Source organism: Megascapheus bottae, chromosome 1 (genome assembly GCF_031878675.1).
Source record: "Megascapheus bottae isolate mThoBot1 chromosome 1, mThoBot2.hap1, whole genome shotgun sequence".
Lineage (NCBI taxonomy): Eukaryota > Metazoa > Chordata > Mammalia > Rodentia > Geomyidae > Megascapheus > Megascapheus bottae.
Window position 1 is genome coordinate 57,997,926 of NC_143509.1, and position 17,168 is coordinate 58,015,093.

The 17,168-nt window shown below is 44.7% G+C and overlaps 1 protein-coding gene across 2 annotated transcripts in view; it reads left to right on the plus strand.

Annotated features, from left to right (window-relative positions):
• Positions 1-17,168, plus strand: part of Ildr1 (immunoglobulin like domain containing receptor 1) — a 38,759-nt gene that overhangs the window by 16,568 nt on the left and 5,023 nt on the right. Inside the window, exons 4-7 of one of the 2 annotated variants that reach the window (XM_090345499.1) lie at positions 5,967-6,086; positions 6,383-6,529; positions 14,059-14,190; positions 14,385-15,145. In XM_090345499.1, coding sequence (XP_090201625.1) covers positions 5,967-6,086; positions 6,383-6,529; positions 14,059-14,190; positions 14,385-15,145 — 1,160 coding nt within the window. The remainder of the gene's footprint in view (positions 1-5,966; positions 6,087-6,382; positions 6,530-14,058; positions 14,191-14,384; positions 15,146-17,168) is intronic. The other variant, XM_090345500.1, reaches the window with a different exon arrangement.

The window sequence follows — 17,168 nt, forward strand, 5'->3', positions numbered from 1 at the left end:
AGACACAGACCTGGGAGGCTGAATCAGCACGGGGTTTCCCATTTGCTTCTGCTGCCTGATGGTTTCACTTGGTCACTGTCATCGTTTGAGGTAAGTGCCAGATCCTGAGAAAGTGCAGCCATCGGTTGGATGTTACTTCCTTGGAACTTGATTTCAGGGACCAGAAGATATTCTACAGCTTTGGCTAAAGGTCAGGGTGTGAACAGGTTCCTTCCTGGGTTTTCCTGAGACTCCGAGTTAAAATGTGCTCTAGGACCCATGAGCCTTTCTACAAATTGTACTCAGGGCCTACTCAAACTCCAGGTCCTTGAGTTCTGACCTTGGCCATTCTTGTTGCCCAAATGGAAATGGGGATTTGTACCTAGGGGAGCCCTTTGAGATAACTCCATTGTTAGCGGAAAGAGCTGAGAATGAAATGACTATTCACTTAGCTCAGTGAACAGGAAGGAAATTCATTATTTTCCCTGGCTGATGTTTCCTCAGCTGAGAGATAGGCACACTGGTGGCTGTCACCCCACACTGAAGTAGAAAGGTCAAATGCAGAGACTGGGAGCAGTGTCTAAAGCAGTCTGTTCATTAGAAATGGCACAAAGAGCATTAAAATCAATCCCATTTCGCAGTTATAGTCACTCACCAGGAAATGTGAATTTGGCCAGATCCCATCCACTTCTTTGAGCCTTGATTTCTATAAAACTGGACTTTCTGGGCTGGGTATTTAGCCTAGTGGGAGAGTGCTTGCCTAGCATGCAGGAAGACCTGGGTTCGATTCCTTAATACCACATACTTAATAAAAGCCAGCTGTGGTACTGTGGCTCAAGTGGTAGAGCTCTAGGCTTGAGAAAGCCCAAGGACAGTGGTGAAGCCCTGAGTTCAAGCCCCAGGACTGGCAAACAAACAAATAAATACATAAAATAAAACTAGACTTCCCATAGTACTTATCTCACAGAGAGTTGTGGGGGCTCTGGGAGGTAGTGTATAGAAATCACTGGATAAACAATGAGTGTACTGTGAACACTGGTTATGTGTCATGGGATGGGTTAGCCCCTCAAATTCCAGCCAGGATCACTATGATGAGTTAGCTACATAGTTTGGAAACTATTGCAGTGAATTTCACATGCTATGTTGAAAAAAATATACCCAGCGGGCTTCTCGTGGCACTCTGATCTACAGCAGGAGGAAATCAGTGAATATTCTATGACCATTTTTAGGTGGGGCATTTAAAAGACAAACATCCGCCAGACTTCTCACTTTGTAATATTAAAACCCTTTTACATACTCTCTACTTTCCTTATGTCAGCGCATGAATCCTGGCCTAGGGAACAAATGTCTTTTTGGTTCCCAAGTACATCCTCAAAGATTTTAAGGGTCACTTTGTCTAAATCCAGCAGACTTAATTCCAGTCTGACCCTTAAAATGAAATCTTCTTTTAATTGGCAAATGTCCTTTTCTGATTTTAAAGGTTGAAAGCCCTTGTGGATGATTGCTCTTATCTAATTCTGATCTGTACCTTCCATTATCTCCACTCCCACCCAACTATTTTTGGGTAAAACCTTGTCACTTTCTCACTCCTTCAGGAAATCAGCATTTCCCCTTAGAATTTATTTCCACTTTGAGTCTTGTGACTTCCTGAAGCCATTGTTTTCTCATACTTTCATGCATGAGTTGGTGTCATCTGAGACATCCCTGTCCAATCAGATATTAACACACCTGAATATCCACAGTATGTTGACATCCCCAAATGCTCATGAGGCAGATTTATAATACTCATCAAGCTTAATGGGGGACTTTCCCCAAATCATGTTCATCAGTCTTCCAAATCTAGGGTAAGTTTGTTCATGGGAAAGGTGATGGGTTTGGAAAATCATGATAGGAAAAACATCACAAAAATTGACGTAGAGGAGAAAGAAACTGAAGTCAAAGTTTGCTCCAGTGTTGCATGACCTCGCATTTTTGTTTCATTTCCTCAGTAAGTATTTCTTGACAAACAGAAAATAAAGAATTGCAGATATGACCACTGACTAAGCAAGAGCAATTCTATAATGCTAAGGTTCTGAAAAAAACCTGAAGGATTATGCAAAGAATAGTAACAATTGTAATACATTGTCCTTAAAAAAATTGACATATTGAATGACAGCACCTATGTATAACACCATAAAGATAATAGAAAATAAAACTTAAAAATAATCTGGAGATGTCATTTAACATTTACTGAGAGTAAGGTGGTAAATTCTTCCATCACTCGGGAAAATGAGGCTGCCTCTGTTGCCTTTTAAGCCCTTTCTGAACAGAGAAGGTCTTACACCTTTTTAGGTCTTCCTCAGTGTTGGATCCACAAAAGTCAGTTAACAATTGGTAAATGTGAATATATATGTTAAGTGTTCATTCTAGGGTAACAGAGTCTTCAGCACTCATAGGAACTTAATTTTTTTCTTGGGTTATATTTGCTCTTAAAATACTGGCATCTCATCTTTTTAAAATTCATCTCATAATTTACCCCTTTAATAACTAGAAATGTTTGCTTAACTTAGATTGGGAAGAAGTCCAGGCTGTGAAGTTCTCCAGTTTGGGAGATGAGAAGTAGAGCTTAATGTTGAAGAGACATGGGGTTAGGTCTGCCTCTGCTAAACAATTTATGTTATCGGCACAGTTTATTAGCCTCTATGTGTTTAATTTTCCTCACCTGAAATGCAGCTAAATATTCATACTCGCTGTGTCAGTGAGCTTTAAGTTTGATTGTGAGTAAACAAAAGTCCAAAATATTAGTGACTTAATAAGTAAAGAAGTTTGCTCTTGGCCAGAACAGTGGCCTAGTGGTAGAATGCTTGCCTAGCATGCATGAGCCTTAGGTTTGATTCCTCCATACCATATACACAGAAAAAGCTACACGTGGTGCTGTGGCTCAAGTGGCAGAGCACTAGCCTTGAGAAAGCTCACGAACAGTGCTCAGGCCCTGAATTCAAGCCCTAAGACAAGAAGAAGAAGGAGAAGAAGGAAAAGAAAAAGGAAGAGGAGGAGGAGGAGGAGGAGGAGGAGGAGGAAGAAGAGGTGGAGGAAGAGTTCTTCCTTGCATAAAACCAGAGGTAGCATACATTCCAGACCCAGTGTAGCAACCTGATTTCATTAAGTCTTTGGGGACCCAAGAACACTGTAGCCCACCAGAGATGTCCTCTTCTTCCACTGGTTCAAAATGGCAAGAAACTGTCACATTTGCTTTCTATGTATCTTACTTAGTCAATTTTCTGTTGCTTAGCAATTTGTCAAGAAAGAAGTTTGTTCAGCTTATCATTTCAGATGTTGAAAGTCCAACGTGAGATGGCCCATGTTTGGCATCTGGTAAGGGCCCCCTTACTGGGTTACCGCATAGCCAGGTGGCATTATGTCATGAATATGTGCAAGAAGCAAAGATCACATGCTGAGACAGAAAACTAGAGAACATGGAGAGCCAATCTCTTTCTTCTATAATAAGCTACTCTCTCAAGAGTTAACTGGGGAATTATATTGATCCCTTCTGGTATAGTACCTCCAATGACCTCATTATATATTCTAATATCAATCTAATAATTAATAATCATCTAATCGAAGCCCCACTTCTTAAAGGTTTCATGGCCTACCAATATTGCCACACTTTCCAGCATATGAAACTTTGGGGGACACATTAAAACCATAGAACTAAGGGAGAGAGTAGCAGAAATAAGAAAAGGGAAAGAAAAGTATTCACAAGCTAATTTTAAGGAAGTTCCTCGGAGCTATTCCATGACACTTCTGCTGACATTGTTTGTCAAAGTGGATGCACAAGTTCCCAAATTAGTAAGAAAGGAGGTGAAATAGAAACTTTATCTTGTCTTGGTCTATTCGGTCCTGATATAACAGAATACCTGCCACTGGGTGGTTCTTCACAAGCAAAATGCATTGGTAATGCAAAAATGATTTGACTGAGAAGGCTAATGAGGTTTTATTGCTACATCACTCTGTAACAAAAGAAGAGAAAGCAAGAGGGCATGGAACATCCCTTATTTTTTTATATTTTTTATTGTAATTAATAAAAGGGTTACATGATATTTGCCATATAGAAGGTGCATTAATTCACATACATTGATACCCTTTCACATGTCTTGGTACCCTTTACCCTCCCCCCCACCAGCCCCCCATCTTGGTTTTCCCCCCTTCCCTATCAAATTTCAAATAACCAAATACAAATAAATTCAATATATCAGATAACAAAGTGAGGTACTGTAACAATATGAGATAGCCAAGGAACAGCAAAGGAGATGAGAGATAACATAGTACATTAAGGACAACAATCATTCGTTATATGGCTTTTGTTTCAATATCCTGGAGGTCCTTTCAATTAGCTTCATACTATATGGCCTTATGTATCTAGGTTTTGCTCTATTGCAGATCTCTGCTAGTAGAGCCCAAGGTTTCTCCTGATTATGGCAAATGAGGGAAACCATTGAGCCTAAGTTCCTTTGAGTCTGGCTTACTTCACTTAATATGATTTTTTCTAAGTCTTTCCATTTCCTAACAAATGGGTCGATGTCGTTTTTTCTGACAGCAGCATAGAATTCCATTGTGTACAAATACCACAACTTGTTGATCCACTCATCAACTGAGGGACATCTAGGTTGGTTCCATATTTTTGTTATGGTGAATAATGCTGCAATGAACATTGTTGTGTTAGTGGATTTAGTATGCCCTAGATTCTGGCTGGTTGGGTAAATGCCAAGTAGTGGAATTGCTGGGTCATAGGGGAGTTCTATGTTTAGCCTTTTGAGGCACTGCCATACTGCTTTCCATAGTGGTTGAATGAGTTTGCACTCCCACCAACAGTAGTAGTGATCCCTCCTGGCCACATCCCCTCCAGCATCTGTTATTATTTGTTTTCCTGATCCTGGCCATTTGATTTGCATTTCTTTTATGACCAGAGATGTTGAGCATTTCTTCATGTGTCTATAGGCCATTTTTGTTTCTTCTTCAGAGAAGACTCTCTTTAAGTCTTTGGCCCATTTTTTAATGGGATGGTTGTTACTTTGGAGATTAGTTTTGGAGTGATTCAATTTTTTGAGTTGTTGATATATTTTAGATATGAGGCCTCTGTCCGTTGTTTGGTGGAACATCCCTTATGATGTCACCAGTCCCCACCCACAGAGTGGAGTCTTTGTGGTTCAATCATCTTTTAGACGTTCCATCTGTTAGCACTGTTACAGCAGTAACTGAATTTCATTGTGAGTTTTGATATAAACAAACACTTAAATCACAGCAGTTACATACATGGTCAGCAACTCTATGATCATGGAAGACGTGGTTGGAAATGTTACCCGAAAACAACTGTCATTCTGTATCCCACCATTTATAGGGCAGTAATGAGACTTACATGAGGAAATATATTCATAATTCTTATAAAGTACTACATGGGCTTAGATATTTATCCAAAATGTTAGAAGTCAGGATACAGTCAAGACACTTGCACAGCCACGTTTGCTCCTGCCCTATTCACCACAGTCAAGCTGTGGAAACAGTCCCCAGAGACATTACAATGGGCAAATGAATCAAGAAAATGTGAAAATGTGATGTAGATACACACACACACACACACACACACACAGACACACACACACACACACACACACACACACACACACACACACGCTTGCGCGCAGTGGAATTTTACTCATAAATAAAGTACTTGGGCTGCAATGTAGCTCAGTGGCAAAGTAACATCCTGGGTTTGCTCTCCAGTACCAAAACAGAAAATCAAGTGTTTAGTGGAGCTCAGTGAAGAGGTCTGCCATCGTTAAAGTGTTTGAAGAAAGAGGAAAGTCTCAGAAGTAGAAACCTTCTTCCCATTTGCTATGATCCCTCTGAAGATGTGGAAGAATAATGCCAGGGACTTGAGGCAACCTTGGGTCAGAAGCCAATGTCCCGTCCTTTGTCAACAGCCACTTTCTCCTTCCCTCCCTACACAGGAGCTGATCTAGTGATCAACGAAGTGATGTGGTGGGACCATGGAGTGTATTATTGTACCATCGAGGCTCCAGGGGACACATCAGGAGACCCAGATAAGGAGGTGAAACTCATCGTCCTACGTAAGTATGCCTAGAACTTTCTATGTGTTCACCCCACTACTGTAACACTTTTACACAGGGGCGTATCTGTCACTCAATGACAAAAGCAGAAACAGACAAACATATGTTATTGTCCTTGGGCCTTGAATCTCTGAAGTTCTTGTGTAAAAGCCAAATGTCTTTTGCTAGCATGGAGCTTACCTTATTTCTAATCTGTAAGATAAGAGCTGTATTTACTTACCAGACCCTAAAATGTTACAAGTATCTTCTGAGTTGTTTAGTTCACCCCTGCTCAACTTTTCCCTTGCTGCATACAGACTGGCTGACAGTGATGTTCATCATCATGGGAGCCCTCCTCCTCCTGTTGCTGATTGGTGTGTGCTGGTGCCAGTGCTGCCCTCAGTATTGCTGTTGTTACATCCGCTGCCCCTGCTGCCCCACCCGCTGCTGCTGCCCTGAAGCAGGTGAGAGGACAGAACAGCAGTGGGGTGGGCTGGTACAGATGCCCCAGTGCACCAAGCAGATTAGCTCCTTATGCCCTAGGCCCTTCCAAGTGCTCCTCTGAGCCTCTCTTAGCACCAGCTCAGAAGACAGTAGCCTCTGCCCTGCTGCTCAGTGCATGTGTCAAGGAAGCCATAGAGCCACAGGGAAGGCTTTCTCCCTATTCACCTTCCAAGCTGCCTAAAGCCTCTTTCATATAGCCCTGTCTTCTGTGGGCATTTCCTCCATAGCCTGATTTGTGTGTGTGCGTGTTGGTGAAAATAGTTCTTGCTTCTAGCACTGACTTTGCTTGGGTGTAAAGTGGTATGGAAGAGTGATTTGAATGAAGTACTAAGGGAAAGCCATCTGAAAAAAATCACTCAACACTTTTCACACTAAGTATGAGGGGGCTACCCTGCTCCTGGCCTGAGTGAGAGTGAGAGAGGGGGGTGGAAGGGAGAGGGAGAGGGAAAGCGACAGGGAGAGAGAGGGTAGAGAGAGGAAGAGAGAGGAGAGAGAACAAGAAACTAGCAACAAGCCCTCAGGTGGTAGGTTCAGGTCCTACAGGAGAGTCCTCCATGCCAGATGGCAGTGGCAAGCAATAGTTAGTTCCCCTTGCCTCTGACCACTTGGCTATAAACCAGGGAATCCTGTGAAACCCTCCTTGGGCTCCAGTGACTTTCTAAAGTGGCTTATAGAATTTGGGGAAATAAAACGCAATAGTTCCTTTTATATTTATCCATTTGTTTTAAGACATACAAATAGGCCGCTAAATGAAGAGCTACATAAAGGCAAGGTGTATGAGAAGGGCCTTTCATGTCCTCTCCTGGAGCACCATCCGCCGGTACCTATGGACATTCACAAGTCCCTGAATCCAGGCCTTTCAAGATGTTATGGATGCGTCTCTACATGAATGATTGCATCATTCACTTTCGGTCATCAGTTTCAACTGCCAGTCTCTACCTAAAAACCAGTGGGTAGAGCAGAATGTCCAACCCTCCAAGCATGCCTGGGCCTTTCTTTTTCTTTTTCTTTCCTCTCTATTTATATATTTTTTTCATTTTATTTTTTATTGGTAAGGTAATGTAATAGAGGGGTTACAGTTACATTTGCCAGATAGTAGGTGCATTACTTATCACACATTGATACCCCCTCTTATGTTTTTGTCCTCATTTCCCTCATGCCTGGCCCTTTCTCATGATCTGTCTCAATCTTGAAACACTCTATGTCCCCATGTAGTGGTCATCTCTTTTGTACTCATCACTCCAGACATTTCAGTAATTCCTGGAACTATGTCTTAGGAATCGGGAGTAGAAAATAAATATACGTTTCCTATTCTATTACAATATCTTACTAGTCCTTAGAGATGACTTGATAAAACAGAGTAAAAGAGAAAAGTATAAGAACAGGGGAAGGCTTGGTTGAAATAAATTGCTAGGGGCCAGGAGTGTGGCCTAGTGGTAGAATGCTGCTTGGCTGGCAGGCATGAAGCCCTGGGTTCAATTCCTAGGTACCACATACACACAAAAAAAGACAGAAGTGGTGCTATGACTCAAGTGATAGAGTGCTAGTCTTTGGAAAGCTCAAGGACAGTGCCCAGGCCCTGAGTTCAAGGCCCAGGACTAGCAAAAAGAAAATAAATAAAAGAAATTAATTGTGAACCCCAGCTCCAGAGTTTCTGACTCAGTGCAAATGGGGTAAGACTCAAGAATTAGTATTTCTCAAAAGTTTCTATATGATGTGAGGCTGCTCATTTGGGTACCTCATATTTTTTCCCCACTTGTGTTAGGGAAAGGAAAGAGACCAGAAGATATTTCTTTTAATGTGATTTGTCTTTGGACTAAAATCTGATCCTAAAAATTTTGGATACATTAGCAAAGGCTAAATAAATAAATAAAAATGATTCTATAAAGATCTCTTCTTAGTAAATACATGGTGTAGAATGAACTGCTTTTAAATGGAAATTTTTGGTTATTTTTGTTGTTTTTATTATAATATTTCCATTTCCTATTGGCATCATTTAGTACCACATTGTAGGAAAATTTGAGAAATTCAAGGAAATGTAGATCAATCTGAGTACCTAACGACAACTACTCTTCTCATCTTGGGCTATTTGAAAGAAAAACAAAATGTAAAGAAAAAAAATAAGGAATTGACTGTTAAGATAGAAACCAACCCTAAACTACAATTCAAGAAGGTCAGTGGTCTGAGTTGGTTTCAGGCCTGTGTGCTACAGTTGCTGTCTTACAGGAAAAGAGAAATAACTTTTATCAGATGTCTCTTCTGTGTGCGCCCTTTGCATACATTTCCTCAGTGATCCTCACAACTTTCAGAAGGCACACATCACCATCACTTAACAGACAAGGAGGCTGAAGTCAGACGGGTCCCACTGTAGTCAAGTAGCAAGAACAGCAGTGCCATGTTACAAGTCATTCCTCTGACATGTGCGTGAACCACAAAGGGCCTGCCAACTGCCTTCAAGGGTCACTCACTCTGAGATTGGTTGAGATTGCGTGAACTCCCGAAAGAGTAGGAAATGGCATAGGACTCCATAGTAGGCCGTGGGGATCTCTGACTTTAGGGGTCTCGATAGAAGAGTCCAGGAGGAAGTCGCTGTCTGGAAAAGTAATATGTGACATGAGATGAGAAAACCCTGTTAGGATGTCTTCTCAGACTTCTTAGGTCCACAGGACACTAAAAGCAGGCAGGATTAGAGCCAAACTAGGAGAAAAGATACATGCATCCAGACATTTCCCTCCTCTCGCACACTCCTCTGGGACAGTGGTTTCTCTTCTGGGGTTAGAGTTCATTAAAAGAACTGGAAAACAGAGGGAATGTCAGTTACCAAGGAAGATCCTTGGACTTGAACAGCTGTGGTCACTTGCAAGTGAGTGACAGTCTTGAGGAGTCTGATGAGAGGGAGTGTTGTTAAGAAGCTCCCTAATTACCTGGATTTCGTAGACTATGATTGCCCTAAGCATTTTTGTAAGCAGTGAAAGGAAAGGCCAGTAGTGAGGAAATAAAGTGAAGCCTGAACCATCTTTTTTTTTTTTTTTTTTTTTTTTTTTTTTTGCCAGTCCTGGGCTTGAGCTCAGGGCCTGAGCACTGTCCTTGGACTTTCTCAAGGCTAGAGCTCTACCACTTGAGCCTCAGCACCACTTCTGGCTTTTTTCTATGTATGTGGTACCGAGGAATCAAACCTGGGTCTTCATGCATGCTAGGCAAGCACTTTAACCACTAGGCCAAACTCCTGGCCCGAAGCCTGAACTATCTTAAGGGTGGTGATCATTGATATCTAATTGGTGTTCATGGGAGTGACCTCAGCAAAAGATTTAGAAAGAGCTAGGCTCTAGTGGCTCTTGCCTATAATCCTAGCTACTCAGAAAGCTGAGATCTGAGGATTGCTGTCCCAAGCTAGCCCGGGTAGGAAAGTCTGTGAAGATCTTATCTCCAATTAAGCAAGGAAGCAAGGAAGCAAGGAAGGAAAGGAGGGAGGGACCGAGGGAGGGAGAAAGAAAAAGCTAGAACTGGGGTTGTGGCTCAAGTGGGCACTAGCCTTGAGCATAAAAGCTCAAGGACAGTGCTGAGGCCCTGAGTTCAAGCCATAAGACAAAAATTTAAAAAGTGTGAGAGGGAAGGGGAAGAAAGGGGAGAGGAGGGGAGGAGAATGGAGGGGGGAGGGAGGGAAATCAAGGCATCCAGACCTCTGAAGAGAAAGAGGAAGCTACTACTTGTGGAGGAGGAATAAGTACAAGGCAAAAAAGCTCACATCAGCCAGTCTAGATTTCCACAAACCAAAATGCTCGAGCTAGAGTACTTACCTAGTGTACAAAGCCTGAGTTCTATCCCAGCACCATGTACCCCAAATAAATAAAAATACTAGATGCAAGAGGGAACCTGCAGAGGATGCCAGTGACTCAGTCTCCCTCCACTTCCTCTCTAATTTGCTTCTCCCTTCCCCTGAGAGTTAGCAGGGGGGTCAACAGGGAACCAGTGAAAGTGATTCTTATTTTAGTGGCTCTCAGTAATCCACTTAGTCCTGGTAAACAGCACTCAGTATGACTTGTAGATGAAAGTTTGGGGGGTTGGATCTTTTTCTTTCTTCCCTCCTTTCTTTCCCTCCCTCCCTCCCTCCCTCTCTCCCTCCATTCCTTCCTTCCTTCCTTTTCTGTGAGAACTGGACAAATAGCTCTTACTCACTAGTTGGTTATTGGCACTTTTCTCCAGAGCACTCCTGATCACACTCTACAGTGAACCAAGGACCCCACTGAGAATCTCTCTTCCTTCCTCCATACCTCATAGCTGGGAGAAGTAAGGCCTAGAGACAGAACTTGCTGGGTTAGACTTACATCTTTTGCACCATCAACAAAGCTAAGGTCATCAGCTAAAAGTTCATAGAGGAAGACATGGTGATTGCAGGCTACTTAACCTGCTGCTGGAGTAGAGGGAACACTTGTTCACTTGTTCTGTTTGCTCACTGAAAGCCCTATTGGGAATAGAGTTATGTAATGTGGGTTGCTTGATAGGGAGTAGCTACTGATAGTTCCCCAGAGTTTAAAGGGTAGGAGTTGGAAGCAGCCTAGGAAGGAGCCTGAGGAGCTCCTGAAGATGTCACAACTAGCCAATCAAGTCACTGAGAACCTGCCCTTTAGAAAATCTCAGGGACCAAATAACAGTGGGTTAAGAAGAGGGAAAGACACCTTGTGTGTATGTATGTGTGTGCTGGCCTGTAGCTTATCTTTTTTCTTTATAGAAAGCCTATATAATAGTTATTTAGGGTGTTAATGGTAGAGAATTATGTCAGTCAACTACGTATGTATGTATATATGTGCATGTGTGTGTATAATAACTAGTATTTCTTAGCCAAAGGTAACTCTTCTACAGTTGTAAAGTTCCATTATATTCCATTGCCAAAACAGCACTAAGAACTTCATGTAATTATATAAAAAGCAACATATTTTTTAAAGATTTTTAAAGATTTTTTTAAGGATTACGAAGGAGGCATCCTAATTACTGAGTCAACCCTCCAGTTCTATCTGTTCTTTGGCATTTTTTGAGCTAGGGTCTCATTTTTTGCCCAGGCGTGTGCCTGGGCATAAGACACCTACATTAAGCCTACATTAACTAGGATAAGAGGCACTGGGCCCAAGGTCCAATTCTTCCTTGAGAAGGTGTCTTGTAATCCTGACAATCCCAGCCTACCAAACAGCTAGAATTACAAGTGTGAGCCACTGGCTCCTTGACAAAGAATAAACATTGTAAAGTTAACATCAAAGCACAGGGTGGAGGGTGAAGAAGAGGTTTGGTGGGGAGGGGAGAGGCAATGGGAAGAAATGGTAACCAGTCATGAAAAAATAAAGCTAGAGAGATGAGGGGCACGAGGAGAGAGCAGGTACAGGGAAGAAAGGTGTGGTCAGATGTTGGCTGTCACTTTTGTCCCAAAGATAGGGCATGTCTTAAAGAGGATGGCCTGACTTCCTCAGAGGTGAAGATGAATATGCCTTGGAAGGTTTAGCTTTCATGTGTATTTATGTCTCCTGAGTCTAAGAAAGATAATAGAAGAGATTTGTCATAAAAGTCTATTATAGCAGTGAGGGCCACTCTCTGTCATCCATTTGGCATTTTGTATATATTACCTCATTAAATCTAACCCCTAAGCCTTCTGAAAAGGTTGTTATCTCCAGTTTACAGATGAGGAAGAGAATGGGCTCAGAGACTCTGAAAACTCTTGGCCACACAGCTTGTACATGCTAGGGTGAATGTTGAATGAAATCCATTTGAACCTGAGAGCCTATGCTTAAGGAAACCTATCCCTAATGGTCATATTTCTCAGAATGTCATTTAAAATCATCTGCAGTCAGCTGGAAGTCAAATCCTATTGGAAGCAGGGAGCTTGTTGAAGACACTATTTTCTGTCCTTACATTATTCTGAAGGGAAGTCTCTGTGAATGGGATTCAAGGAAGGAGCTAAATGTGGGAATGGAACCAGCTGGAGAAAGCTTGCGTTCAGTTAAAGGGGTCGTTGTGAGCAGAGCTGTTCTAATGGATTCCCCCCAGGCCTTGGGGCAATGCCTGATCTGAAGTGGATTTTAAGTGATGTTGGAGCTGAAGTAGAATTCCAGAGGAAAGTCTTTTGGCTTCATCACAGAGAAGGGAGGAAACGGAGCACATACTTGGATATGACAGAGCATCATGTTCTAGGTTCTGCCTGTCAGTGTGAAACTTTGGTCTGGAAGGCAACCTTTCAAAGTCCAACTTTATGGATTCCCCTTTCCACATTAGAGTATCTTTCAGAGTACTACCTTGTTATATAAAATGTCTGTAGCAAGGAAGGGATTATGTGTGTGACCAGTAGAGGGAGCCAAGGAGCAGCATCTATTAGCAAGCAGAGAAATGGTAAACTTGGTGCCTGTGCATGGATCTTCTGGAGGCTGTAGGTGGGCTTGGAGGTGCAGCAGCTGCAGGAGCTGTTGCAAGTTTGCATCTGATTTCCTATGGGCTGGGCTGTGACTCACCATCAAGACTCGGCTGCAAACATTTCCTGTTGTGCTTGAAGTTTATTTCATGCTTGAGCCACCTGGAAGCTTTCCCACTAACTGGTAGCTTTGCCACTGGCCTCAGTAAACCTCCAGCCCTATGTTCTTGCCTCTGCCACCTCCCAATGTGCCTCAGAGAAGGCTCAGACAGAGCCCTACTGTTTAAGGGGTGGCCACACACAGGCATGGACCAGACAGGGAGAGTCCTGTCATCTTTTGTTTGTAGCCCCAGAGCAACTTGCATGCATGGATAGGCAGGGACCTTGGGAGTCACGTGACCCTCAGCCACAGTCAGCTCAAAATAGAATCTCAAGAGCAAACACAAATACTTTATTTTTGATTTGTACTCATTATAGCTTGTATGCAACAGGCCACCTGCACCTAGAGGAGGGGAGTGGCGTTTTTATAGACTTCTTGTGCTGCTTTTTTATACTATTTTCTTTCCTTTATAAGGGAGTGATATTTCCTTCCTCATTCTCCGCCCTATTTCATCCCTTAGAGAGGATCCCTTACTTAGGGGAATTACTTAACATCTAATAATGTAAGGGACATTTTTTTAAAAAGGAGGGGAACTTCAGCTTTGTACATCTCCTTGCCCGCCTCCCATACTTTCCTCCCACCTAGGGCTGGTGTCTAGCTAGAAACACTCTTCAGCTCTGTGTCCTTGCCCTTTCCTTCCATTCGGAGCAGGTAGCTCTGAACTTGCCTGACTCGAGGTCTCCTGACTCACAGATTCTCTTGAGTCCTTTGGTATTTGGGCCCTATGGGGCCTGAGAGTCCCAAGAAAGGACTCCCTCCACTCCTTGTCAGAGACATAGTTGGTCCCAGGTTCATTCTTTCTCCCATGAAAGAGAGGTGAGAGGGGCCCTGGAGAGAAGCTAGTCTCCTGGGGCGAGACTATCAGGTGGACAGGTGGAAGGTGTGGGGGACTCGCCCTGGCTGAGGGTCTGCATTGTTTGTTTCTTCTTCCCCTATAGCCCTGGCCCGCCATCGCTACATGAAGCAGGCTAAGGCCATAGGTCCTCAGATGATGGAAAAACCCCTGTACTGGGGGGCAGACAGGAGCTCCCAGATTTCATCTTATGCCATGAACCCTCTGCTACAGCAAGGTAAACCTTGCAGAGCCATGGGGGGTGGGGGGGAGGCTAAGGACAGGGATAGGAACTCAGATTGCCTAGGGTCTCTCTGTGCGTGGCCAGGTGGGGCTTCTGTGCTTGAGGATGGGAGGGAGGGCGAGCAGCGCAGCCACGCAGGTGGCACGTCGTGGATCACGTCTGCGCCTTCTGTCCTTGTTTCCACTCAGACCTAGCCTTCCGATCCAGCCTCCCACCCATGTCCACGACCCAGGCTGCAGCTCAGCCTCCGGTGGCCAACGGCGTGCTGGAGTATTTGGAGAAAGAGCTCCGGAATCTCAACCTGGCCCAGCCTCCGGCCCACCCAGCCGCTCCGTGCAGCTTCCTCTCTTCCCTGGGCTCCCAGGTGGTGGAGCGCAGAGTCCTCCACCTGCCCCCGCTCTTCAGAGACCCGGGCTCCTCCAGGACCAGCGTGTCGTCGTCGCACCCGCAGTGGCTCGGCCCGGCTCCCTCCACAGCCTGGGATCCCCGGGAGGGTCGAAGGCCGCCGCGGGAGCTCCACCACTGGGGACCTCAACCCGGGGGCCTGGGGCGCAGGGAGCTGGACCAGCCGTGGAGTGGACGGCACGGCCGCTCCTGGTCAGACAGGGACAGCCTGAGCGAACGGCGCCCCTCGTCCAGCCGGGGGGCTCCCAGGAGCGAGCACCGGCCCCGGGGGAGACCCCGCAGGCCCAGCCCCGGGCAGGACGCGCCGAGGTCGGGGAGACCTGGCCGCCGGCCCCGCAGCGACTCCCCTCCGCAGACCTCGGGCCTCAGCTCCTGGAGCTCCGACGAGGAGAAGGAGGCCACACTCCCAGGCTGGGGACCCCATGGCCGCCACCTCCGGGCCCAGTCCCCCGACCTGCCCGAGGAGAAGCCACCCAGCTACCGCTCGCTCGATGTCACTTCAGGCAAGAATGGCAGGAAAAGAGGGAGTGTGGAGAGGCGCTCGGTGAGCCGGGGCGTCCTGCAGAGGGTCGGGCATGGGCACAAAGGAGTCTCCAGCAGGCCTGGCCACAGGCCGCACGGATGGCCTTCCCCACCAACCCCCCCCCCCCCCTGCCCCCAGGCTGGGCCTCCCCTCTAACAGTGCAGGGCCCCAGGGGGTCGTGTCACCTCAGCACCCCACTAGCCTACCCCAGGGGCTGGTGGGCTCCTGCTGCCTCACAGCTGAGCCACGGAATGGGGCTCAGAATGATGAGGCACCCTGCAAGTGACCAAGCTAGACTTGAATTCAGGTCCTCAGGCCTAAGCTTTCCCGTATATAATCTGTGGCTAATCTTCTTACACAGCCCGACTTAGAACACCACAGCAGCCAGGGCAGTTTTTGATCAGGTCAGCACTCACAGCAGCTGTGGGCATCAGCCTCTCAGACACCCTGGAAAAGGATGAAGCCCAACCTACAGTGGTATCCTAAATACAACGAAAACTGAGAATGCTTGCCATGTATGCAGCCACACAAGCTACCAGCCTGAAAGGGTTGCGGGAGGACTCAGGCCTTTTGGGTCCAAGCCTCTTAATATTTTTAACTATTTTATAATTAACATACCCAAATAATAGAATTTCTTCCATATACTTTGTAGAGGTCTACCTCCATTGCTTATAAAACGTTCACCAACAGCTCTGAGCCAACTTAAAATGACCCAAGACAATCTCTTCTCTTCTGGATTGAAAATCTTTTTCTCTTGCCCTGTTGATGTTCACAGGGAACTGAGAGGCCCTGTGACAGGCAGAGGCCAAGAGAGAAGAGATTTCCCATCTGGAAATGTGGAAGTGTGTTCTGCTGTGATTTTTTTTTCTAATCTTTTGAAAAATCATACAGAGGTAGTTAGTGTGAGCAAGGCCCCACGGGGGCCTTTCTCTTAAGACAAAGCTTGGGGAGAGAGGGATTTTTGAGCAAGACAGTCATTTCTGAAATAAGCGATGGCAGCTATGTCCCATAAAAGACAGAAAGCAGCAGAAGTGAAGGTAATACTCCCTCGAAGGGGATCGGGCTGTGGACATTTCATGTATCTCATCTAATCCACGCAGCAGTCCAGCACTAGAAGGCTGTGTAAAGCATGTATGATTGTCTTCACCTGCCAGCCAATAAACTGTCACTTCTGTGACCCATTCAGAAACTTAAATCCCTCTGAATCCACACACTTTAGTCAAAGCTAGGACAAACTACTTCTACCATTCTAACATTTTCGACATCTGTAATTTCACCAGGAAAAAAAAAAAAACAGACACACAGTAATTTTGAAGAGTTTTTGAGTTGGGAGCTGATAACTCAAGCCTGTAATCTTAGCCATTCAGGAGGCTGAGATCTGGAGGATGAAATTTCCAAGTCAGCTGGGTAGAAGGTGCAAATAGCCAGCACAATGCCCAACTGCTAGCTATAAATGAAAAGAGCTGAGCAGAAGCCCAAAGTCTGGAGAGTAAACCCTGTTGCCAAAACCCCTATTTTCTTCCAAGTTAAGAAAAAAAAACTTGAGCATACTGCTTAAACTCATAACCTTGCCCTCACGAGGCAGGTGGCTTTACCACTTGAGCTCCAGTTCTTTTTGCTTTCGTTATTTTTCAGATGGTCTTGTGGGTTTTGCTGGGGTCAACCTCAGATGGTGATTTTCCTGTCTGTGCCTCCCACATATCTGAGATAACAGGTGTATGTTACCACATCCATTGTTAACATAGCATCTGACTAATTTTTTTTTCCCATGCTGACCTTGACCTGTGAGCCTCCTAATTTCTACGGAGATAGCATGCCAGATGTGAGCCACTGTGCCTGGCACCAAGTTAAAATATTCTTTTCTTTGTTTTAGTTAAATTATGTAGCTTCTTATAAGTGAAAGCAGGGTAAGAAGGCAGCGATCACACTCCAGATGCTGGGCAAACCCTTTCTAGGTACTATTTATGTAATCCACACAACAATTATGTAAGGCTTAGAGAGGTTAGGTAACATGCCTAAAGCTATACAGCCAAGAGAGAGTGAA